This window comes from Malaclemys terrapin, chromosome 19, assembly GCF_027887155.1.
Source record: "Malaclemys terrapin pileata isolate rMalTer1 chromosome 19, rMalTer1.hap1, whole genome shotgun sequence".
Classification (NCBI taxonomy): domain Eukaryota; kingdom Metazoa; phylum Chordata; order Testudines; family Emydidae; genus Malaclemys; species Malaclemys terrapin.
Window position 1 is genome coordinate 15,391,114 of NC_071523.1, and position 25,897 is coordinate 15,417,010.

At 48.9% G+C, this 25,897-nt stretch overlaps 1 protein-coding gene across 1 annotated transcript in view; it reads right to left on the reverse strand.

The window, feature by feature from the left end:
• ACAP3 (ArfGAP with coiled-coil, ankyrin repeat and PH domains 3) overlaps positions 1–25,897 on the reverse strand; it is a 153,622-nt gene that overhangs the window by 61,553 nt on the left and 66,172 nt on the right. The window contains exons 2-4 of the mRNA XM_054009321.1: positions 19,330–19,387; positions 12,393–12,512; positions 11,194–11,247 (exon numbers count right to left, since the gene is read on the reverse strand). Of these exons, the coding sequence (XP_053865296.1) occupies positions 11,194–11,247; positions 12,393–12,512; positions 19,330–19,387 (232 nt within the window). The remainder of the gene's footprint in view (positions 1–11,193; positions 11,248–12,392; positions 12,513–19,329; positions 19,388–25,897) is intronic.

Below are 25,897 nucleotides of genomic sequence, written 5' to 3' on the forward strand. Positions count from 1 at the left end.
GGAGATTAATCCATGCTACTCTGTCAAGGTAACTGCCACATTTTCCACAAGATTGGCCTACTCTGCGGTCTAGGCAGCTCTGAATTATTCCACAGGCCAGAGCTAGGACTGTAGTTAGCTCAGCAGAGGTTGTTCCTGGCATCCAAACCTCTTCCCTGCACACATGCACTCCGCAACTGCTGGCTTAGTGGTATCTGATCTCTCCACGCTGAGCAAGGGTGTGGCCGACAGGGCCGTGGACAGAGCATGCAAATACGACTGAGGCTGTTCCAACAAAGCAACAAGATTAGACAATTACAACATATGGGGCATTCTTCCCTGATGTCTTACTCTTCCCGCAGTTTACTTCCTGGCTATTCAAGTTTCTGGCAACAGAACCTAACAAGCCAGCTGACAGGAGGGGTCTCTCCTCTGATCCAGATGGAGTCTCTGGGCTACAGTGACTCCAGCCTGGTGTTTAAAGAATATTGTTCACTGGTGTGACAGGATGTACCAGGATGCACTGCCCCCTGCCAGAGGCCCCACCACCTTGGCACACCTCGCCCTAAGAAGGTGGATAGGAAGAGCAGCAAGTTCAGACATCCACAGGTTGCCTAGAGAGAGACCTCCCATGATCAGCTGCAGGCAGAACCAGCAAGAGCTGAAGGGCCTGGAGCGGGCAGAGGCCAATGAGAGCCCAGCAGGCCAGATAAAAAGGGCTGGCTGTTTTCACTAGGGCCCAGTTGTGGGGGAAGCCAGAACAGGGCTCTCTCTGCCCTAACCCAAGTAACCTGACCCAGTCAGGGCCTACCCTTGACAACACCGGCCTTGAATCTTTGTGAAGGGCAGTGTTTATATCATGGAGTATTCTGAGTTCAGATTTAATTTGTGTTTTGTTAACTCCAAAAGGGGACCAGACTGAGAGCTGACCTAGTTGGAAGGCTAGCGCACGGAAGGGGCAGACCATTGCTGAATCAGGACACAAGGGGGCACTAGAGAAGAACTCCAGCAGCGCCATGTCCTGAGAGACGGGGGCACGCTAGTAGTGAGTGCATGCTACAAACCGTGGTGGGAGAAGTGGGATGACCGAGCCTGCCTTCCTAGCAAAGGGGAGAAGGGAATATTTGTTGAGACATCTTACACAACAACAGCAGGCCCAGGCTGAGGCCCAGTAGCTGTTCCTGGAGGGGCAATAAGAGGTCGAGCAAGCCACCTAGTGAGCTGCTTCATCTACAGTGTGTGACTGATGGTACGCCCCATCACAATCTCCCCAGCTGCTTTTCAGCAAGGTCCTTCTCATTCAAGCTGTGTTAACTGAGTCACAAGGAGGGGAAGAGACTTATTCCAGGCCAGTGAGTTAGCAGGGATTACACGTAGCGTTTGGCTGAAAGAAGAATCAAACAGATCATACATCTAAAATGTGAAGGGCACCTAAAACTTGAAAAAGTCCAGATCAGATGCTCCTGCCCCTCACACATTATTACCGCTGCTTCTGCATTTCTGGCTTTGGAAAGAGAAGTTCCTGTAATACTGTAAAAGCCTCTCACCCTGGAGTAGGAAGTATCTAAACGTGACCAGGAAACTTGTTCTCAGATCCAAGTGATTCAAATAGTTCCCAGAAAAACCCAGATCTGTGGGGATTTCTCTGAACCCAACCACCAAACTTTTGGTGGTTCACTACACTAATGAGAACCTGGAATTTCACTGGGTTCTGAGCGTTTGCTTTGGCTGGGAGATCCAGGTCCTGATTTTGGTGGCGCTGTATCATAGCCCACCGGACATTAAAATATCCCAAAGTATTTGGGGGAGGGGAGGCTGGTGAAATGTCATTGCGAGGTGACATGATGACACCAATGTCATGATACGGTGACACTATCCTACAGGACTCACTTTGTCAGCTGACAATTCTGCATCCATTTAAACGTTTCCCACTAGAGCAGCCTGATGCATCTGGCCCATCACCGTGTGCTGTAGGAAACTACTCAGAGCCCCACCAGGCCCCACCAGCTCTGTGGGGAGCAAGCAGCTTGGAGGAATTCTCCTTTTCCATCCTTTAGATAGTTCTCTCTCTTCGCCTAAAACACAACACAATCAGCCCCAAGACATCTGGCATCTGCCTCACTGACTCCTCACAGCTTGGGTGGCTTTTTCCTTGACAGCAGGAAATGCTTCCCAGCCCATTCAGTGCAGCTACATCTCCTCTGCAGGCTGCTGCTAGATACTGCGACGGAGCCACAGCAGCTAGGGATGGACCGCGCGGTTTAAGGCCAGAGGGGGATGAGGTACAGAGTAGAACTGACTGGGCTGGTTGGAACCGTGCTGGAGAGCAACTATAATGTCACAACTTGGGATTCTGAAAACAGCCTGGTGCTGCTAAAGGGCCATACATGGGCTTTAATTATTAATGGAGATACCCCATCTCCTAGAACTGGAAGGGACCCTGAAAGGTCATTGAGTCCAGCCCCCTGCCTTCACTAGCAGGACCACGTACTGATTTTGCCCCAAATCCCCCCCTCAAGGATTGAACTCACAACAGTGGGTTTAACAGGCCAATGCTCAAACCACTGAGCTATCCCTCCCCCTAAGGAGGAGGGATAGCTGAATTCACTCCACCTGAATAATTTTATTGCCCCTGCATTTTCACTTGCATGCTTTTTCCTTCTTATCTCAGTGATTCCTGATAGACAAGGTAGCTAGAGGGGAACATTCAGGGGGTGGATAGATGGATACATAGAGAGACATGGAGATGGATGGATGGATGGATGGATACAAAGACAGAAAACAGGGGGAGGGGAAATAAACCTTGTTGGAAATTTTCTGCCTTTTGATTTTGTCAATAAAATTTCTCAAAAAAAAAAAAAAAAAAAACACAGGATGAACTTTCCATAAAAAATTCCTTGAAACATATATCCTGTTTTCCCACCAGTTCTGATACATAGATAAATCAGACTGAGAGAGGGAGAGAGAGAGGGATTATTTATTATTTCAGATGTATAACAGTAGTATTTTTGGAGCATTCCGATAGATCAGCAGACCACATTCAGCTCAGTCAGCCCTACTGTGGCACCCCCTTGATGCTAGTACTGTTGGTGAGTGGAATATAAACATAAAATGCTTTAAAATACCATTGCAATTCCCCTGGCTGGTTCTATGACTCAGCCTACTCTTGTGGATTATGTCACTAGAAATGCCCCTTTCATGGGTTTTTTGCCCTGTGTCTCCCTGACATTTATTTCCTCTCAGGGGTCATGATGGCATGAGTTTTGCTCTTGGGCATTGAGTCCTGGCTGGAAATTCCCTGTGTGGATGGATAGCTGTGTATTACTAGGTCGTGTCTCTGTTATCCTTTGCGTGCTCAACAAACCTTGCAGTAAGTATCTACCCAAGGGACTGGCTGGAATGGATTGCTAGCAAGGCTGACCTGTAGCTTCAAGCCTGAACAAAATCTCACCAGAGACCACATGAGAGACACGACTAGGGTGAGGGGATAGTCACTTTAGGCTACGGATGCCTGAGTGTGGGAATGCTCCTTAGCCTTTCCACCAGAGGCATGGGGGATGTCCCATCACACTCTCCCTTTCGCTATCTGGTTAAAGTGGGATGCTGAGAGCTCGAACACACTTTACTCTGGGCAGCCAGTCCGTATGAAGGGGTTGCTGTAAAGGACAGCCTCTGCTCTAGACATCTATGGGGAGGATTACGCTACTCCTGCAGCACCTCTGTATTCAGATTAGACAAGAGACGCCACTGGGCAGAACAATGGCCCTTCGCAGCCGCGCAGGGAGCTGGGATTCCCAATCAGCAATTGCTGGGGACCAGTCTCCCGTTCAAGAGTGTGGTTTAATGGCCACGGGAAACATACGTGAGCTTCTGCACTGCCATCATTCCACACGCCGTCGTATTGCCTCATTACTCTCAGTCCAGCCGCCCATGAAGCTGAGAACTATTGATCCAAGACATGGCAAAGGCCTTTCTCGCCTTTAGCTACGGGCAGATCTTGTTACTCTCACATTTAATTACATTCACCAGATTCTATAAAAAGAGGCAAAAGTTGTTTTCTCATATTTAATGGCCCGGCAGATTGTTAATGGCTCTAAGCTTGTGTGTATTTTGGGCCAGGTGCTGGCAACAGAGAAAAGAAGGGGTGCTCAGTGCCTCAGCTTTAGGGAAAGCAGCCACTGATCAACTACCTTGACTCAAAACCAACGAGGAGTCCGGTGGCACCTTAAAGACTAACAGATTTATTTGGGCATAAGCTTTCGTGGGTAAAAAACCTACTTCTTCAGATGCATGTACTCCTCGTTGGTTTTGTGGATACAGTCTAACACGGCTGCCCCTCTGATACTTGGTACCTTGGCTCAGCGAGCAGACTAAGCTGAGACGCATTTGGGACGAAGGAAGAGGTTGTAATGCAGAGGTTCTCAAACTGGGGGGGGGGGTCGTGAGGTTATTACATGGGGGGTCTTGAGCTGCCAGCCACCACTCCAAACCCTGCTTTGCCTCCATCATTTATAATGGTGTTTAAATATATAAAAATGTGGTTTTAATTTATAAGGGGGCTTGCATTCAGAGGCTTGCTATGTGAAAGGGGTCACCAGTACAAAAGTTTGAGAACCACTGTAAGTAAGAGGCACTGATCCAGCACCCCCTTCTGGGCAGCTCATGGGGCAGCACTGGTGGGACAAAGAGAGAAGGATCCATGTTATTCTTACGCCCTATTATGAGTAATAATAAAGACATGTTTGATGGGGGGTTGGTTTTTTTCACTTCCCCCTCCCTGTCATTACTCCAAACATCTTTTTTCCAGTTTCTTTGTTCTGAATCTTAATTCAGTTGCACAAGCCAGGTTCAGGCGCTGGGGCAGGAGAGACCAGTTGAGAGCTGATCCAGAAAAACTCCACCCAAAGGCTCCCAGCATGACATTGAGGGCAGGTCTACATGGCAATCAGAGGTGTGACTGCAGCCTATGCAGGCATACCCAAGCTGGCTTTGACCTAGCTAGTGAGAACACACTCAACCGTTGCAAACGATGATAGAGGCAACCATGGAATAACTCAGGATCAGTGCTAACACTACTGAGCAACTTCTCCGAGTGGATTAGCCCTGTTGGGATCTAATGAACATCACAAAGAGACGGGAGAGAGCTGTGGACCCTGCCTGGGTTGTTTCTGGCGCGTGTTTGCAGAGGGGAAGCGCAGTGAAGAAGGAGATAGTGCTCAGATAGCTCCCCACAGGCCGGATACAATGGGAAGCCTGGCCTGATTGCAAGCTGTCGGGGCAAATTGACAATACCAATGCCAACTGCCTCAAGGGGTCAGCATTGCCGCACTGGTGGGAGCAATGGTATGGTCTACAATGCATTCCAGCTCCGTGTTTCAAGCCTTTAAGTGTACACTACCAAAAGGAATGTCCTAGAAAGCCTATTGTTTAAGATTCTGGAGGGCTATTTTTTCCAGAGCAGCCGATGAAATTAGTCTCCCTGCCATATAACTGGCATGTGACAGAAACACTTCCCCTGGGCTTCCGAGAGGAACCACTGTTCCCCGTAACATTAACCAAAACAAACAAGCCCCATTGAAGAGTGAGAAGTTCAAGGTATCTTGGACCTTGACCTTCTGCTTCACCATCATCATTATCATCCCAATGTCTCCTTGTCTCTCCTTCTTTTTTTTCGTGGTATAAAAATATATAAAATATAAAAATATTTCAATAAACTAACCACACCCAGGAGCCACGCTACGTTGTCAGGGCATGACGGGACCCCCCTCCCGCCGGCCTGCACAGCATTACTGATCCCAACATACCCGCTGCAGAAGCAGATTTGGACTCAAGCAGGGCAAATGCACAATAGCATTTGCCTCTTGCTGCCTCCACTTGCAAATCAAATCACAGACGCGCAAACAATTAGAAATGGAAACCACCACCACCACCACCCAGCACCCGCATGCCAGAGCTAACAACCAGAATCAGACCAAAGCATTACAGCCCTTCGGAGACAAAACTATTATGTGTCATCGGCAGAGAACAGGGGCGTCAATGCCGGAGGCTCCATGCAATGGCAAGGAATGGAGTGAGTGAGATAAACCCAGATGATCCTGGCAGGGCCACCCGGGGGGGAGGCAATTTGCCCCAGGCCCCGGGCCCCACAGGGGCCCCATGAGCCCTGGCCCGGCGGCGGTCCAGGTCTTCGGCAGCATTTCAGCGGTGGGGGGCCCTTCAGTCTCTCCTGGTCTTCGGCAGCATTTCAGCGGTGGGGGGCCCTTCAGTCTCTCCTGGTCTTCGGCGGCATTTCGGCGGTGGGGGGCCCTTCAGTGCTGCCAAAGACGCGGAGCGACTGAAGAGCCCCCTGCCGCCGAAGACCCGGACCGCTGCCGGGTGAGTACAAGCGCCGCAACTCCCCCACTTTGTCCCAGGCCCCCTGAATCCTCTGGGCAGCCCTGGATCCTGGCAAGTGACCTCCAATCTGACCCGGGAGAAAATTCCTTCCTGACTCCAACCATGGGGATCGGTTCCACCCTGAGCATGTCATGTCCCAGCTCATGAGTTCCTTTAGCCAATACAAGATGCCCTCGGCACTGTATTTTCTAGTGCTCTGCTAAGCAGTCTGTTGACTGTGGTAGAGTATTTGGAATTCCTCCAGAGTGGGATTTTTCCATGGCACAATCTTATTTTCTCACACTGTGTCTCTCTTGAATTTCCGCTAGTAGCCCAGGGCCCATTTCTGTTTTCAAATGCACTAGTGCAATCTCACTGAAGTCAGCATGCTTGCACTGACATAACTGATGTTTAGCTCCTAGCATTTTTCATTTCAGTACTAAACCTATTGTCCTTGCCTTCACCCCTCTACTTCCCCCTCCCCCACCTTTCACCCTTACTAGGGCAAAAGGTACCTAATTCAAATGTTGCTGTGGCCTTTATCTGAGTTCCTTACAATCGCTAATGTAATTATCTGCACAACACTCACTCTGAGGTAGGAAAGTATTATTAATCCCATTTTATGGATATGGAAACTGAGGCACAAAGAGATTAGGTGACCTGCTTGAAGTCCAAAAGGAAGGTGGTGGTGGATGGGGGGTACTACCAGGGCTGCCAAGTCCTTGCTTATTGCTTTAACCACAAGATCATCCTTTCTTTGCAGTGGATTTTGCTTCAGATAAACTATTCTCTTTTCCTGCTTGTGTCTCATGTAAAAGTTGGGGATGCTTTAGCATATTAGTTTTTTCCATTCAACAATGCATCTCATACATGGATTTTGCAGGGAATGGTCCTAACAGGACTAGACGCAGGGATGTTTCCCAGGCCAATGCTCCAGCAATAAAGTTAAAGAACAAGTGACTTTAACTTCCTCCAACTGAATTTTAGGGCATTCTTCCTTCTTTCTAATTTGTTCCAGTCGTACATACTGTACTGGACACATGCCTGGACTAAGCACTGGTCACTGCTTCGTAGCTGACATCTTTGCGCTTGGATGAGCCAAGATGTTCACACACACATACACAAGAGGGGAGACAGCAGAAGAACCACTAAAAATAACTTGGCTAATGGCACAGGCATCATAGCTGGCTCAAGGATGTTACAGTCACTCCAAAGACATTTCCTGGGGATGAGCAATTGCACCCAAAACCACTTAGGAGCGAGTCTTCCGGCATATGTCTTGCTTTGGGCATACAGCTAGCAAAAAATGAGATGCCATCTCTTTAAAATTGGGTGCTTATGAACAGTGGGGAACGCCCCTGACAGGTCAGGATGGAACAGGATGAGGGCAGGAGGGGTTATACCATTGACAGCGCCACTATGGTTTTGGCTCTAGGAACGTTGTCACTGCTTATTGGTGTTCCCAGAAGAGTCACTTTTGGAAAAGGTTGGATGTGATGGGACATACCCCCATCCCACTCAGGAAAAGGCTAGCAAGCTCTTCTGGGCTCAGCTGGTACTAAATAAGCACAGCTGCAGAACCCGGTCTGCTTGGGAGAAGTAAATTTAAAAGGAAGAGTTTGTCACTGTCCTGAAATAAATTCATGGGAATTACGTGTGGGCATCAGGGGAAGGAGGAATCCTGCTCTTCTATGTGCTTTGGGGTCACCATTAGCTGTAACGTGAGTGAGTAAATTCCAGCTTTAGAGTGTTGCCAAAATAGCTAATCTACTGGTAAAGGAGAGAAGGTGACTGGGCTTATTGACCCTCCGCTCGCCCTGGCTCGAGTCTAAATCATAGCCCAGACCGAGGCCTTAGCCTTTGGGTGCCCAGCCTGGGATACCTGGGACACCTTCAAGAGGCCTGAATTTTCAGAGGGGAGCTGCACAGCGGTTTGGGAGAATCAGCCTCTTGGCTGTGCCTCAAGTTGGAGAGCCAGGATCTCACCAGCCCCGTTGGAGAATCCCGGCCATCACTTCTAGCTGCTGTTGCTTTTATTCAGGTTGGGGCTCCAGGGACCCACCACAAGGATTCTACCATCAATGTGTGTGTGTTGGGGGTGTAACACTCAGTGAAATCAGTGGGGACCCAAGGGAAAAACTAGGCCCAAGGGTTGGTGTGAGGGGCAAAAGGAGAGTGAGAGACCCACGGCCTGGCCCATGCCTACCAAATAGGAGCTTAGCCCATGCCGTCAGTCTGCTGCACTTGCAGCCAGCTCTGGACTTCCCCTCTCTCGCCACATCCTCCACGGTAGCAACGGTGGTTTAATTGGCACATTTGGCACTTCTAGTTCAGCAAACTGCATGTCGTTAAACATTAATAGCATGTCGCAACCTCTGGCAGACAGAGCCAAGGCTGGGGATATAGGGCTCTGTCTTCTCTTCTCATGCCTTCATTCGTTCTCTCCCTCACCACCACCACCCCCCACCCACCGTATCTCTCTGCCGTGGTCTACATGTCAGAGTTTTGCAGGCAAATCTACATGGATCAGGGGCGTGAAGAGGTGTGATTTCCAGCGGACAGAGCTGTACCACCAGAAGCCCCTAGTGTGAACACAGTTCTACCAGCAACACTTTGCTTTTACCAATATTGCTTCTTTCACACAGGGGTGGGGATGGAATGAACTATACCAGCAAAAGCTTTGTGGGTAAAGCTGTGTCTACACTAGGAGCATTTTGCCGGTACAGTATACTGGTCTAGCTATACCAGCAAAGCACGCCTAGTGTAGACTGGGCTTACAGCCCTATCTCTCTCACACGCACACCCTTCTCTGACACACACTCAGGTTTGGTACAGTCCTCCTGCTGTTGGGTTTCTATATCACTGGTCAACTTTGCTCTCAGACGCTAATGCGCCCAGAAAGCCTGGGTGTATTTTTACCTCTTCCCCTGTGTCATTTCCCATTAGGAAACGTGATCTCCCTACCTGCTTCCCAGATAACGAAATGGACTCGCTGCAGCTTTGCCTCCAATCGCATACAATCAGCTTGTGTCCCAAAAGCACGCGTCATCCCTCATGCACAGTGACAGGGACAATGGGGGATAAAACTGGGTCACTCCAGCGCCGACACCCTAAAGCCTCCTTTGGTCTGAAGCGCTCTCGTCTCCTACTGAGTCACATACTGCATGGCTGGCTGAAGGCCACATAGTGAGAACCACCTTTCTCCTCTGCAAGGCCCATAAATCTTGTGCCTGGGCGTTCACAGGACAGATTCTCCCACCCCAGGTGCTCTGGTTTTGAGACGCATTGAAGTCCAGAATCAGCCTTTATCTGGCCACTTTCTTCCTTTAATCTATTGTGGCATTAATATACTCTAGTTTGTCCTTAACCCCGAAGCTGCACACAACCCGGAAGACTGTGTTCACAGTGGATTGCTCACTCCAACGGGTCCTTTGGTTCCAATCCACCTGTGGCTCACACCCCCTGGAATATTGCTTTGGGTTCTGGCTTCACACGGACGTATCGAGCCAATGCAAAACTCCAAAGCAGGAGCAGCAAGGTGACCTTCAAGCCACTCCTGCTGGTAGGAAAGAGATCAATGCTGAGTGGCTTCCAAGAGGATCCCGGCCTCCCTCTGCCCCCCAGTCTGGAATACATGCAGGCTATGCAAGTGAGGCATTCACAGTGAACATGCTGAGTATTGGAGTTCCTCAGGACCCCATCTAGTGCTGCCCTGGCCTCACACACAGCTCCCACCATAATCACCAAAGAAGAATGAATCATCCACAGCGTGGGTTTGCTTTTTCCATTTGGGGGATGAGCATTCTAACTCCTCTCCCTCTGACACTGGTTGCACGTCCCTGACACTTTGGCTGCCGTGAGTCCATAGTGCAAGTAAAGACGAGAGATGCCCTGTCCTCTCCCCTCCGCACCCCAACCTGCGGCTGACTGCAAAGTCTATGGCTTTCTTTCCAGTTGGCCCAGACCCCAGAAGGTCACAGCTGCCTTGAACTGTCCTCTGATTGTGTATCTCTCTCTGCCTAACTGTTAGATGCAGAGAAGATCCCTTTGGTGCCTGGGATGGGCAACATGCAGCACATTTTTCAGAGAGTGCATCCTCCTTTGGGGCCTTACCCTTCCAACAGAAGAGAGTGGGGATAGCAACCCTGCACACGTGGTACCCGTAAGGGTGCTGAAAGTCTCATCTTCACCTCGCTGGGCAGAGCATTGCCCCACATTCCCATCCAGTGTCCTGCATGTTTGGTTAAAGACAGCGGGGCAAATCCCACCTTCAGCTACACTCATGCAGCCCCATTAACCAATGCCACTCATGCACTCTATGGATCAATGCACCCACTGCACCACCATGGATCTATGCACTCATGCCACAGCACTGACCAATGCATCCAGTGCACTACCACCGACCAATGGATGTGTGTAACCTGGTGCAACCTCCCTGATCAATGCACACATGCAAACTGGTGCAATGCACCCATGCAGACCAGTACAAACCCATTGATTAATGCACCCATGCAACCCCACTGATCACTGCACAAAGTACACAACTACTAGACATTGCACCAGAGCAACTGAGGCAGAACTTGACTCATTAAAGAGGGAAGAACCTTGTACAACATCCCCCCGATCCCGCACCCCTTCACTTTTGTAATTGCTGCCTAGTGTCCAGGGAAAGGGATGCTTAAGAGGATTCCTTCATAGATGCAGCCTTTGGCCAGTGCCATACGACTGCTGCCTAATCCAAAACCAACAGATCATTAAGGAGCATCTAGAGAGGGAGGCGAGACTATTAAGGGCTGGTCGCCAGCACACAAACAAAACAAGAGGGAGGTGACACCTTACCATGTGATAGTTAATCATTTCCTGCAGGCTGTCTCCAAATTTGTCGAGGCACTCCTGTGAAAGGAGAAGAGGACAGGCAATGAATGGGGGCAGCTGACCTTCCTCCAGCATTGGCAGGCGGGGGAAGGATACTTTTTAAGCCACTGAGGAGCTCGCTCTGTCAGCTGGCAACTGTGCATTGAAATAAATGGCTGGCACTGAAGCCAGAGGCCGCCCGTCCTTTCCGGTTTAGTACTGAAACCAGCACCGCCGGGCTCTTTCTCTTGCACGATGGTTATCCACGTTTCCCAAATCACCAATGCTCGCTGACCTAGATTCCAAGGATCCTGTTTGCATTCTGGCTTCTTAAAACCATAGTGCCTCTTGCAAACAAGGATCCTCTATTCTTCAACCTTTGCAACGTTGCATTATCTGGGGATTCTTTCAGACACCGAGGTGAAATCTGTCTCTATGTGAGACTTCAATGATGAATAGGCCTCGGGCTGATCCACTCTACGGGGACAAATTTCACCCAAAGGGATCAATATTCTGCACGTCTATAGCACAGCTTCCATTTAAAGATCCTCCAATGCGCTGGACAGACTCTCAGGGATCCCGGGGAGATTTCTGTTAAAATTCTGACCCCAGCTGCAATGAGAGTTGGCAGGATTTCCTTGCCTTTGATGGCGTTCACTGGATATCACTGCCCCTCCCTGCCACAGCTGATAATAGCAGCACGAGGCTGCAAAGATCTCAGTGTGCGTTGCAGATATTATGCCTCACAACCATCTGCTCTCCAGCCTTCCTTTAGTGAGACAGGTAAACTGAACCCATGTCACAGGAGGGTAAACTGAGTCACGCAGCGATAATGTGTGTCCGCTGAGGCAGTGGCAAAACTGGGCAGGGAACCCAAAGTCCTGATTCCTGGTCCCCTCACTTGCCTCTCTATAGAGATGTACATATATAAGTAAAAGATACTAGCGTAAAAGACCTCCGATAGGAAGTCAAAAGAAGCACCATGTAGAAACCCAATGCAACACTGCATATTGCAAAGCACACACCTAGCATCACAGGCGTCTGCCTACTCCTGGGAAACATTTTTATTTGCTCAGTTTAGAGAGAATCCCCAGCAGTCCTCCTCCCATATATAATGCCCCAGTCTTTTGTAGGGAAGTTTAACCCTTTCTGATGCTTGCTCCCCTCCCCCCAAGGCAACTCACCGAAATCATTTCGTCCTTCTTGCATTGCTGCGACAGGTCTCGGACCCCGCTGACGAAGTGCTTGTTGGTGGTGATGTAGGCTTTCCCAGCCTCAATCATCCCACTGCATAGCTTCACCAGCTGCAGAGAGAGGAAGAGACGTGAGTGGGGAATGTCCTATAGGGCTGGCCAAAGAGTTTTGAAAAGAAACCTGACTTGCAAATAAAATTCACCGAGTTAGGTTCAGTCTGATCTGCGGGGCTAATGCCGTGGTTTGAACTCATAACCTTCAGAGTTAAAACCCTGCATTGCTACTTGTTGGCCTCGCTTAGTAACTTCATTACTGCATTACTCTCGTTCAGTGGTCCCCAACCTTTTTCGTCTGGCAGGTGCCAGACGACGAGCCACGGAGGACCTTGGCGGCAGACGAGCATCCGCTGAAATTCGTCATCCATTTCGGCAGATGCTCGTCCGCCGGCCAGTACGTGGGTGCACTTAGATGCCCTGGTGGGCGCCATGGCGCCCACAAGCACTGCATTGGGGACCCCTGCTCTAGTTTACTGATTGGCCACTAGCGGGTGACAGACAGTCTCTCTCCCAGTATGGGTTGCAGACAGACAGCCACCAGTTGTGAAATGCCATGATCCCAGAGGATTATTAGTCTGAACATGTGAATCCAAACCGAAAGAATCAACACAGGACAGAATCAGGAAGTGAGGTCAACCCTCCCCCTGCTGCCATTTAAGAAAACAGTTAGAGGCCAAAGTCTGAGCTGGGGTAAATAGGTGGATGTGCAACAGCTGAGGATCTGGCCCTGACATTTCTAGCTCTCGTGATGGCAAAGAAAAGCTTGGGAACGTGGCCTGGGTGTAAAGCAATGATGTCTGCCAGCAGGAGCAGCAGCGAATAGAGCCACCTGGCCCCACAGTCATACAAGACTCTGGGAGGGGAACGGGGGTGGGGGAGGATCAAGGCACCATGTTGGGGCCACACTGCTGCTGCCAGGAGGGGAAGGAGAATCCTGTTGCTGCTAACACCACTGTCAGGAAGGGAGGGAGCATCCACGCCCAGTCTCCTCTCTGCTCGGGCGGTGGCCATGGGGCAGCCCCCAGGTGAGGGCGTGGCCAAATCGCTGGATGGCCGTATGCCAGCTATCACAGGGGCTCAGGCCACAGCTCTCACCTATGCCTGGTTTGCCTTCCAGATCAGCTGATTGCAAGCTACAGCAAGACCTGCCGGGAAGGAGGGTGCCGGAGAGAAAAGCTTGCTGCCAGTTAGAGTCCTGGGCGAGGATGGTGATGTGCTGGGGCCTGAGCTAAGGTGGGGAGCGTTCCCTGCAGACAGGTGCTTGGCTCAAGAGGCCAGAGGAAGGCCTCGTGGGAAGCAGGCTTTGGAGGACATGGCCCTGGGCAGCAGGAAAGCTGCTCCAAGTATTAGCATGTGAAGGCTGGAGCTTACCTAACGGGAGGCCCCAGTATGATGCTACCTAGAGAGGTGATATGGAAACCCTGCAGCAGAGGGGAAGCATTGAATGGGAAGTTGTAGCCCAGGGAGGTCTTGACCCTTGGTTGAAGGGGGGAGGAAGCCCTCTGCAACCAAGGGGGGTCGATTTAATGACTGCACAGACCCTAGCAGAGGGTTGTGCCCAAGGAGGATGAAAAGAGTTCGCACTTTCATTGCTCTGGAAGGAGAAGATTTTTGGTCTGGCCAGATCAAACGATCAGCCTGGGGAAGACTGTCCTTGGTAGGGAAACTGAGGCACAACTGCATGCCTAATTGTGGAGCGGTGAAACGCACCTTCACACTGGCCTGGGGTGGGGCTGGCAGTGGGGAAGGAGGGGATGAGTAGCTGAAGTGAATGGTTTGCAGCCCACTTGTGTGCTCAAAATGATTTGTTAAAACTATTCAGTGGAGATTTCTGAACTCAACTGCAGGTTTGAGAGTTGTTTTGTGGGCAATTCGCTCCATATGTTCTCTCTGGATTTTCCTGGCCAGGCGGGGGGTTGGGTGTGGGGAAAAGGAAAGCAAGGGCAGAGGCTGTGACATTTAGCAGCCTGACAAACATTTATCTGATATAATGGATCCGAGGGCTTTGTATTTTTCTAAGCTGTGTAATATGCATAGGGCAACGACCAGATCCCTGTAAAATCAGAGGGACTCTAGATAACTGTTAAACACTGTCTCAGTCGGTCCTGCAGCCCAGGGAAGTAGTACCTCTGAGGACTAGAGATCTGAAGGGAATGATGGTATTCCTCACTGAGCGGCTCGTGGTGCTAGACAGCACAGTTGTTTTCACTCAGTGGATGTGGAAGGTCCTAGCTCTAGTGAGGGATGTGTTAGCAACAGTACTACACACAGGGCGTCTGATTCTCCTCTTACTGACATTACAGACTGTTACCACACCACTGAAGTTAGTCCAAACTGCCACCAGTCTGACAGCGGAGTAAGACCAACTCCTTTGTTTTAAAGATGGGTGCACAGCTACTCTTGTAACGCTCTAGAGCTTGGCGAGGCCGCTTCCCACCGCAGCCCTCTCAGGGTCCATTAATGGATTGTGATCACTAATTTAATCACAACTGCATGGAAAGTGTCCAGAAACAAGAGACTTCCAGATACACACATGTGAGCTCCTGTGCAGCCTAGAAACAGCCCGTCCACTGATTGCAGTGAGTCGGAACTCACAATCCCTTGGTTATCTCATTTCTCCTTTTAGAAAGGATGGGGGAGAGCAAGGACTCAAAAATCTCTCTTCTTGATCACTATAAAACCCCTGCCCGAGGGAACCACCACACCACCCACAGTTAAGGCTGGTTTAAAAAATACTGTCTTATCCACACACTCCAAAAGAAACCAACAAAAAATGTTTTTGTTCAAAACTTGTCACTGAATGTTTCATTTATTTTTTTGACAAAATGAAAAATGTTGGTTTTTGACAACCCAACGTTTTTGGAAACTGAGTTTTTTTTAGCAATTTTTCACTGGGGGGAGAAACCAAAATCATCCATTTTAATGACTGTAAAGCCATTTTTGATAAATGTGACCAGCCCCTGGGGCGAGTCGATGGCCTCCAGCTGTGTTAGCAGAGTATTATCTGAACACAATTCTCACACGCCTCCTTTCTCTCTTGTTCACATAATCTGGCAGAACAGCACCGGGTGCTAGAGGAACATTTGTGCTATTCCATCCCACCCCAAAGAAAGAAAACAAACCGATGTAGCTCCTGTAGCATCTGGAGCCCAGACGGACACCGGGGGCTTTGGACAGATCCTTTGGAAAGGAAATCCAGCTTATTCTGCAACGTGGCGGTTTTTAAAATACCTCCTTGCACACACGGCCAAGGCTGTGTTCCTAGTAGCTGAGGGCCATTCAGCACGAGAGCACTCTGAAATCATGTTCCCTAGCTTCAGAAAGACTCCTGAAATATTAGAAGGCTTGGGCACCATTGGTAGGAAAGCAGTCTGCAACAGCTGGAGGCAAACTTGAGGTCGGAGTGAAGGCAGCAGCCGTATTTGCACAGTTTAGAAACAGCTGTTTCTACCTCTCACTGCAGAAAGCAATTAAAGACTGAGAAACCCACCAAACCACAGGAAGGGCAGAGAGTTGAGTCTTATGAGACAGATCCTGACACTCTTACTTGCACTGAATAGCACTTTATTCCACTAGTATTCCCAAGGAGGAAGGATTACCTAGTGGATAGAGCACTGGACAAGGGCTGAGAAGAACTGGGGTTAGCTCCTAGTTCAGACATAGATTTCTGGTGTTACCTTGGGCAAAGTTGCTTAATTTGCCTGTGCCACTGTTCTATACAGAGAAGTTGACAATAAATCCACTAAGGACAGTGACACACTCAAACACTATGGTGATAAGGGCCATACAACCATTCCTATTTAATCTGAGCAAAACTAACAGAATTTTGCCCAGAATAAACCCTCAAAGCATAACTGCTTTGAATTTCAACGGCGGCCTCGGCTTCAAATTCCTGGCTCCAAACTCACCTTTACTCGTTTCGGTTCCAGGCTGCGTGGCCCTATTTCTGATTCTGACACAGCCACAATTTCACATGATCAGCCATGCCAGGAGATTTTGGTGCAAGTCGGTGGAAACAATGTGAAAACGAAACCGATCTCATGAGATCTGTCATTCAAAATGGAAGAAGCTTCCAGATCAGCCCATTGCTACCATCTGGAGAGGGCCCAAATTACATGAGTCCGTAGCTTTAAGACAGTCCCTGCCCAAAGGTGCTCTACCTAATTAGCTCTCTTGTTAAGTCTATTGGAAATGTATTTATGGGGCATTCCTCTATGCAATGAAATTGTGAGTCCTGAATAATTGTTTATAGAATTCTAGAGCTAACAACTTGGAGGGGAGGGATAGCTCAGTGGTTTGAGCATTGGCCTGCTAAACCCAGGGTTGTGAGTTCAATCCATGATGGGGGCCATTTAGGGATTTGGGGCAAAAATCTGTCTGGGGAGTGGTCCTGTTGGACTAAAACCTCCTGAGATCCCTTCTAACGCTGATATTCTATGAAGGTTTCCAGATTGACAGGCCTTGAAACCAATGGCCTTTAGCCACAGACTAGCCACAATAATGGCACTAACAGAATCATCAGAACAAGCTTCCCTGATACTGTACAGTCAAAGTGCCCCAGTCCTACCTCCAAGGGACGAGCTCCAAGGGCCAACAGAGAGTTCAGGGTTCTTTTCAACTTCCAATAAGGAGGCTAGATATCTTCTGCAGGCACCTGCCCACTAAGAACTCAGCTAACACCACCTATTTGTTTCCCCCAGGCCACCCATTTCTTGGGGCCTGTGGCTTCAACAAAGACAATCTCTTAGTCCGATGCAGACGTTCTCTCCCCTTCTAGCAACACACAATTTCCCTGCTAAACTCCAGCAGCGTCGCTGGTTCCTCCCCCTGTCTGCTCAGTTCAGAAACAACTGGGCAGATGTTTCCGACATTTGGAGGGGCACAACATGACTTTCTCTCAATACGTCTCTTGACTTGGATCCAAGACTGTTTCAACTCTTTTCCCACCCACCCCCACTCTAACACTCCTGGCTATTACAAACTATTCTTGCTGATGGAGGCTTTTGCCTCCGTAGCTGCCGATAGAGACCTCATCAAATCATGCAGTAGCACAACCAGATGGATATTTGGAAACTTGAAAGGGGCACAATCGATGTCAAAAAACAGGAAATTTGACCTGCCTTGTTGCTTTTCCTACATCCTTTTGCAACATCCTTGGAATGTTTTGTATTTTGAATGTATGTTTTTTGTTTGTTTAGCACTTGATTCAATGCTATGTTGTCTAAAATTAGAGTCCCAGCACCCAGAAAAACATACAGAAAAAACAGTCAATGGGCACTGCCCAGCCCTCAGGAGAAACCCTACACTAAACAGATCAGCCCTGTTAAGCCTGGCACTCGTTCACAACCTTCCAATAGCGGACAAGCATGTGCACACAATAGGAGAGATGAAAATCGGTAAGGTAGCAAGTTTCAGGTTCACGCTTCCAATGGGGAAAGATGGTCTTATGATTAAGGGTACGTCTACACTACCCGCCGGATCGGTGGCAGCGATCGATCCAGCAGGGATTGATTGATCATGTCTAGTCTAGACGCGATCAATCGCTCCCCGAGACCTCTCCCGTAAACTCCTGTACTCCAGAGCCATGAGAGGCACAAGCAGAGTCGACAGGGGAGCAGCAGCAGTTAACTCACCACGGTGAAGACACCATGGTAAGTTAGGGTGACCAGACGTCCCGATTTTATAGGGACAGTCCTGATTTCTGAGTCTTTTTCTTATATAGGCTCCTATTACCCCCCACCCTGTCCCAATTTTTCACATTTGCTGCCTGGTCACCCTACAGTAAGTCGATCTAAGTATGTCGACTTCAGCTACATTATTCACGTAGCTGAAGTTGCGTAACTTAGATCGATTCCCGCCCCCCCCAGTGTAGACCAGGGCTAAGATATCATCCTGGGACTCAGGAAGTCTGGCTTCAATTCAGTTCTAATTCTATCCGGCAGAGGCCAGTGGCGTACACATACTCAATTTTCATTATAGTATAATAACAGTTTGCACGTCTATAGCACCTTTCATCCAAGAACTTCAAAGCACTTTAAAAACATTAATTAAGCTTCAGAAAGTCGCTGTGTGGTAGGTGTTATCTTTATTTTGCTGCTCGAGGAAAGGTGGTGCAGCGAAGCTATAGTTGCACAGGGAGACTCTGGCAGAGACTGGATTAGAACCCAGGAGTCCTGACCCTCATCTAACCAATGGGCTAGACATCTTCCCCAAAGGAGAACTATTTAAGGTGCTTGTTATAATAGGAAATGGTTTTTAAGACTTTATCACAATAGAAACAGATTTGATACGATATTGTTAAAACCGTTCCCAGTTGAATTCCACATACATCCTCCCCTCTGTGAACCCCAGCTCTGAGATACTGAGCGCTATTGTAACCAACCCAGGCTGCATACCTACAGACATCACAATCACAGAGTGACCACTGCCCCTTTATTTCTATTACTGTACTGTGGTGCCTAGAGGTCTTAACTGAGGTTACAGCCACGTTGTGTTAGTTGCTGTGCAGACACCTAGTGAGAAACGCCCCTGCCCCACAGAGCTTTACCGCCCAAGTTGACAAGCCAAAGACAGAGTGGAAGGGGAAACAGAGGCACAAAGAAGTAGAACTCTCCTGACCGCTCTTCAGAAACAAGCCCTAGCTACTTGTGCTAAAAGGAGCAACCAACTCACTCGTCTATGGCTACGCAGCAGTGTCTGGGGCCAGGCAGTACAGGAAGACATGATCATACACACTAAACCAGCATATCAACCAATGATTTCCTGAGCAGGGGCCCTGTGCCCAGAACAGGCTGGCGGGGCCACGTTCCTAAACCAAAGACTCACCCCAACCATCTCCCCCAAAGCCACTCCCTCAGCTTCCCCATCTTACCTTGTCAAGCTTTGCTTCTATCTCCACCACATCTGTTTCCACTTCATCTATGGTCGCCCTGTAATCAGAAGAGCAAAAAGGGGAAATCAGCTGGTTGCCTAAACATGGATGATGGGCAGAGAAACTGAACTGTCCTTGAAAGGCAAAGGCCAGAAGAACTCCAAAAGGCAGAAGAGAGAGGTGGAAGTTCACACTACCCAGTCTGGGGTTTCCTGCGCAGAGGCTGTCGTATAAGCGAAGGATCCACATTTTGGGAGAATTCCATTCCGAGGATCCTACATTATCTGGGATGGGTTTTGCTCCTGGGCTGATGAAAAATATTGGAGGGCGGGGGGGGAGGAAATTGCTGACAACCCCCCATACGTGTCACTGGCAAGTCGCTGAGCTGTCTTGTGCCCGGGCAATGTACAGCAAAGCCACCACCCGCGGGGTCTTATTCTGATCTTGTTTACACCCATGTAAATCAGGAGCAACTGTTAAGTTACACCAGCATGAACGACATGGCTGGGGTAAACGGGCGCACCGCCCACTGGCAACCAGCATTCATTGTTCCGGCGTAGAGCCCTTGGGAAACTAGACCCGAGGCTGTAATGATTTCTCAAGAACACCCACACGTTGGCTTGCGTCTTCTAAACCCCAGCAAGCCTTTAGCCCAATGTGGGCATATCTTGGTCCTGTTACCATCTCAATCTACTCACTCTCACACACCTCTGAGTGTTACCCTTAGTGCCTCGGCTGTGTCTGGAGGAGAGATCCATTGGGTCTGTTTTCTTTCCAGTTCTTGGGTGCTGGTGACAGTAAAAGGCCAGTAGGATTCTAGCATCCCCCAACTGTGGGACACATTCCAATGACATCAGCCCAGCCCATTGGCAAAAGACATTTCCAGCTCAAGACCTTTGGGATAAATCCACTTTTCTCTTAGGCAAAACTCCAACTGCAAGAGCAGTAAGGCAGAAACCTTCCCATGGATAGCCACTTGCTGGGATAGCCTGTCCACAAGGGCAGCCATTCCCTTCAACAAGCACCTGGAAATGTGGTAAACCTCACTGCAATTTCGCGTCCCAACGTGTGCAATCCAGAGTCCATTGCATGAACCCTCTCACGCTTGTGGGTTTGCTGTGTACAGCAGGAAGTGTTAACGCTCGGCTTTTTAAAAATTCCAGCCATGGGCATGTGCCAAGTATAAGGTCTGTGGAGGAAGGATGTGCCGGCGAAGCACCGATTCATGTGGCTTTAAAACAGCAAAGGACGTTACGCACACAATCCAAAAGGAACCAGGAGAAAACCCCCAGGGCCTCAGTAGATCAGGCAACAAAATCTATTCTCTAAAGGCTCTTGTTGTTTTAAACGGATGAACAGCTGCCCAGGGACACATTGCTAACAACAGGAAGGACAAATAAAAAATGATTGATAGGGCAAAGTCATAAAATTTGGATCCAGATCCAAACTCCCACCGAGTTTGGGAAGGGAGTTTCGCTCTGATCATAGAGTCACAGAAACACTGGACTAGAAGGGACCTTGAGAGGTCATGTGATGTTGTGATTCAGCCCATCTCTCTCTCTCTCTCAGAGGAAATACAACTAGCAGAGCAAACTCAGCACTTCTCGACATTCACCATTCTTCCAGGGGAAATAAACGAACAGTACCTTCTACAGGTGAACGCAGTCCCCATCTGACACTGCTACAAGTCGGCCGACATCCCGCCGGGTAATCCAAATGGAACAGAGATCGGAGACTCCCTCCCCACAAAGGAAATAAATCAAATAGAAGGCCAGGCGCTGATCTCATGCACGTCAGTTCTGTCAGGCTTCAGGAGAGAGCATCTCTCCCAACAGCTACCAGAAATCTCCCTTGGAGTGCTGTGAGGAGCCAGATGATTCAGACAACTTACAGTGTAAACCTAATATTCAGTGACAACACCGGCCATGTGATGTAGCATGTGACTGTGTGAACTCTCCTCCCGGCACATTATGCCTGTCCCTATCACAGTCCTGTCACATTACATAATTGGGCCCAATTCTGACAGGTGCTGAGCACCCTCAAATTCTGCTAAAATCCCTGGAAGGTGTGCGTATGCATGGGTACTGATATCCCTATTTTAGAGATCGGGGGCCGAGACACTGAGGGGACATCGACACTGCAAAGAAAAACCCGCAGCAGCGAGTCTCAGAGCCTGGGTCAATTGACTTGGGCTCACCATGTGGGGCTAAAAACCCTGAGCAGGTTTTGACCCACGCGGGAACGGCTACACTGCTGGTTTTAGCCACGTGGCCTGAGTTGGTTGACACAGGCTTGAAGACTCAGCGCTATGTTTTTTCCTTGGCAGTGCAGCTATAGCCTTAGTGACTTGCCCAAGGTCACCCAGGAAGTCTGTGGCGGAGCAAGGAACTGAACGCAGTTTCCCAAGTTCCTGGGGAGTACCCTTACCCCTGGACCATCCTTCCTCTCTATTAACCGTAAGAGGAGACTACATGAGCCAGTCAAGGTCTGTTGTGCTGTGTCCCTTCCCCCACCCCAGTTAGTTTCTATCCTTTATGACAGCCAACAAAACAGCGTTTATTTATCTCCAAGTCTGAGCTAAGATTTTCAAGGGCAGGGGAGGGGCAGGATCCCATTTCCCGTTGATTTTTTTAAATAGGGAATTCCCATTGATTTTTACTGGGGGACTGGGTGTATAAATCCCTTAGGCCGCTTGAAAATCCCAACCCTATTTCTTAGCTATCCTGTAAGGTCATTGCAATCCCCAAACCCATCCTCCAAGAGCAAGCAATTTAAAAAATGAATGTTACATAGAAAGTTGCTTTGAAGGAGGGTTCACACCCATTGTATGCCAACACAGTAAGATCTTTGTGGCAAGAACTGTCTTTTTTTTAATGATGGGTACAGGGCCCTGATCCACAATTGGGGCCTCTTGGTGCTACTGACATATATAATTACAATGATGTTATTGCTCAATGCTGGGAGGGGCAGGGGAGGTCCCATCTGCCATTCCTGGGCTTTCAGGTTATGTGGCTGCTTTGTTGAGTTTCACAGGGGTCATGGGAAGTGGTGGGGCTGTTTCCCTGGGGGGAGAGGAAAAACTAGTTTATTTAATATAATCTCCTCGTAATCAATGTACCAGTGCTTTTAGAAGGGTTTGTGAAAGGTTTTTAATTGCCTTAGGGTATTCAGCGCATGGGGAGTTCACACAGTCATGGGACATACCACATGACCTGTTGTGACTGAATATTAAGTGCATGTTGTCAGACGTCTGAATCACCTGGTTCCTCACGTGCTGAGGGAGGCTTAGCCTGGGCTCACTCTGGAGCTCGCTAATTGTAGAGATTTTTCTGCGCAAGACCTCTTGTCTCACCCCCTATTTCCTTTCTTTCTTTCCCCCACTTTTTGCCTTCTTCAGGGGGAGCTAATGAGACCCACCTGATTTGGGTGCCACATGAGTCAGCAGAATTGCTCTGCAGCTCCCAGACGCGTCCCAGAATCCAAGTTCCCGTCATTGCCTCCCAAGGGGCTGAACCGACACCCTGGATCTGAACAGCCTGAGAGTTTGGGGCGTTGACGCCCTGGCTCTGAATGCTGAGTCTGTGCTCTGCCCCAGCTTCCACTTCACAAATCTACAAGCAGGAAAATAACGTTGCCCCATCTCATCTCTCCAGCAATCTGGGTCCCCCTAGGCATTCTGGGAATGCCTGCCTTTCTTTTCAAGGGGTTTAGATGCTGACGGAAGGCTCTGGAGTGACAGACTCAGATAAGAGGCTTCTATTCATCCCTACAAGAGGAGCAGCAAGGGAAGCATCAGTGAATGCTTCCCACATCTCCCCCCCCTCCCTCCAGTCCGCCTCAGACCTGTTCTGGAAAGACCCCAGCAAGGACTGAGAGTTCATTCTCCAGGCACAATGAGCGGTCAGCTTGCCAGCTGAGGTGCTAGCCGTGATAGGGCATTTGTACACGTGGTTATTATTTCGATAGTGCTAGCACTTAGAGAGCACCAGATGAGATTGGGGGCCCCATGTGATAAGCATTGTACTGACACTTGATAAGAGGCAGTCCCTGCCTTGAAGAGTTTACAGTCTAGGCAAGGAAAAAGAGTGGGAGGGGAAAAAGGGGCACAGAGAGTGGAAGTGACTTGACCAAGGTCACACAGTAGGCCAGTGGCAATAGAATCCAGCTTTCCTGACTCCTGAGCAAGTGCCCTACTCACTGAGCAATACTACCTCCCTATCAAGTTGCTCAGAATGGGGCTGAGACCATCAGCTTGGTCACATAGGCCACTAAAGGGCTAGCATATAGTAATGACTTTTTCAGTCTCCTCTGACCGGGGTTGGATTTGAACTAGCATCTCAGAGGGTCCTGCTATGCTCTGTGTTAAGCTTGCTAAATACCCAGTGAGAATTCCCCTTCTGCTCTGGGGGGTGTCCAAATCTCACTGTTTCTTCCTTCGCAACATTTCTAAGATGCAACCTTCACTCTCTGTTCTCACCTCTCATCTCCTCCCTTCTTGCTTATGGGAACACTCTCCTCTCCGGGCCCCCTTCACACCCACATTGCTCCCGCGCCAGTCGATACAAAATACAGCCGCCAAGATCATTTGCCTCGTCCGTCCTTCTGTTCACATCACCCCTTTCTTTGAAGCCCTCCAGTCACTCCCCCATTGCTATTGCATCCAACTTCTCGGGCCTTGGATCGGTCGGACCCTCCCTGCCTTGACCCCTTCTCTCCCCAGCACTTGAATCATTCCAATGCAGAGGGCAAGCTGGAAAACGTCGGATTACTTGACTTGAGAATTTAGGGTGGAGCCAGGAAATGAACCCAGGAGTCCTGGGGCCCAGTTTTCAATTGGTGTAAATCAGCGGAGCACGACTGTCTTTAAAAAAAACTCAGATTGGAATCAATGAAGCAGCTTACACACCTAACATCTACTTAGGCTCTGAACGTCCACTGAAATCAACAGAACTAAGGAATCCTCTGGTTGTGTAAATTAATGCAGTTCTACCAGCTTCAGCAGAGCGATGTCCCCTCTACGCCAGCTGACAATACAGTCCTTGATTTCTAACCACCTCTTTTAAATGATAGACAACGATCCCTCCCTTAAAATAGATCCAGTTCCTCACTCTACGGAGCTCAGCTGACTTATACTAGCCAAAGAGCTGGCCTTTATTTCCTGAGGTTTGACAACTATGGGGCAGATTGTTTATCTTTTACATAGTTGTTTTTTAACCAGATTTTTTAATCCGTTACATACAGCCCTTCCCCATCTGCCATAAATGTGGTTTTCATAAAGAAATCTTTCGCATAGCTGTGAAGCCTCAAAGAATATGCGTATTTGTTTTAAGAATTAAGGAGTCTAGTTACTTAACGTCTCATAACCAGCTTGTTAAATCTAAATTAGCTGCATATTTGGGAACTGTGATGTAATAAAATATATAAAAATAAAAAATATGTACAGATATACCTATCTCATAGACCTGGAAGGGACCTTGAAAGGTCATTGAGTCCAGCCCCCTGCCTTCACTAGCAGGACCAAGTACTGATTTTGCCCTAGATCCCTAAGTGGCCCCTTCAAGAGCTGAACTCACAATCTGGGTTTAGCAGGCCAATGCTCAAACCACTGAGCTATCCCTTCCCCCTGATGTTTATAACCATCCTTATTTGAGTTTATTATCCCCCCACCAAACCACATGCTGTTACGAGCAAGAGAAAGTCTCATATATTATCAGCATCCTCTCTTTTCATGCAAAACTGTTTCTGTCTTGTGGTTTGATTATATCCTTCCCGGCCATTTTGGACATGATGGGGCATATGCTGGCCTAGGATAAACTGGTATAAATCCATGGAAGTCAAGGGCATTGCATCTTCTTGCACCAGAATTGTACTGAGCCCAGTATATTCTTTCCCTTCCTTGTCTAGTTTCTTTTAGCAGGGTGCCTGGCATTCCTACATGGGCCATGGTGTGCTCACACTCCCTGCAACAGCAAGAGGTATTGAAGTTCCCCTGATGCGCTGCGCAGAGAGTACTTGGTCACTGATCGCTTAGAGAAAATGACACTCCCCCGAAACAAATCTACTTCCTGACACAAGCCAAACTTCAAACACAGAGGAAGTGCCCTGAGTTATTCATCACCATTATGTGCTACAGGGATCTAGTTTTCATCCAGCAAAGCTGGATAGAGACAATGTAAGTGCCCCTAGCAGTTGAGATGCAGTTGGCTAGGTCCTGCTGGCTCCCACAATGCAGGAGGAAATATGTACTGACAGACAAAATGAGGGATTCTACCTGCTGGGCACTTCAGATACTACTATACCCCCCTCCAGCTCCTCCACCCCCAGCTTCAGAGTCTCTCCTTGCCTCCTTGGTAGCTAGATAGACCTCTTCCTGCCATCACAGAGAGGAACCCAAAGCTAAGTATCCCAAATTAGAGGGAGTTGGCAGGTTCATAATCATTACTTGGCTCGAGATCTGGATTTCACAGCTGGCCTCCATCCCTATAATGGGCCCACCCAAGATCCTGTATCTGAACTCCCTAAACTTGGGGAGGAGGGATTTGAAATTTGGATCCAGAATTTAACAGCA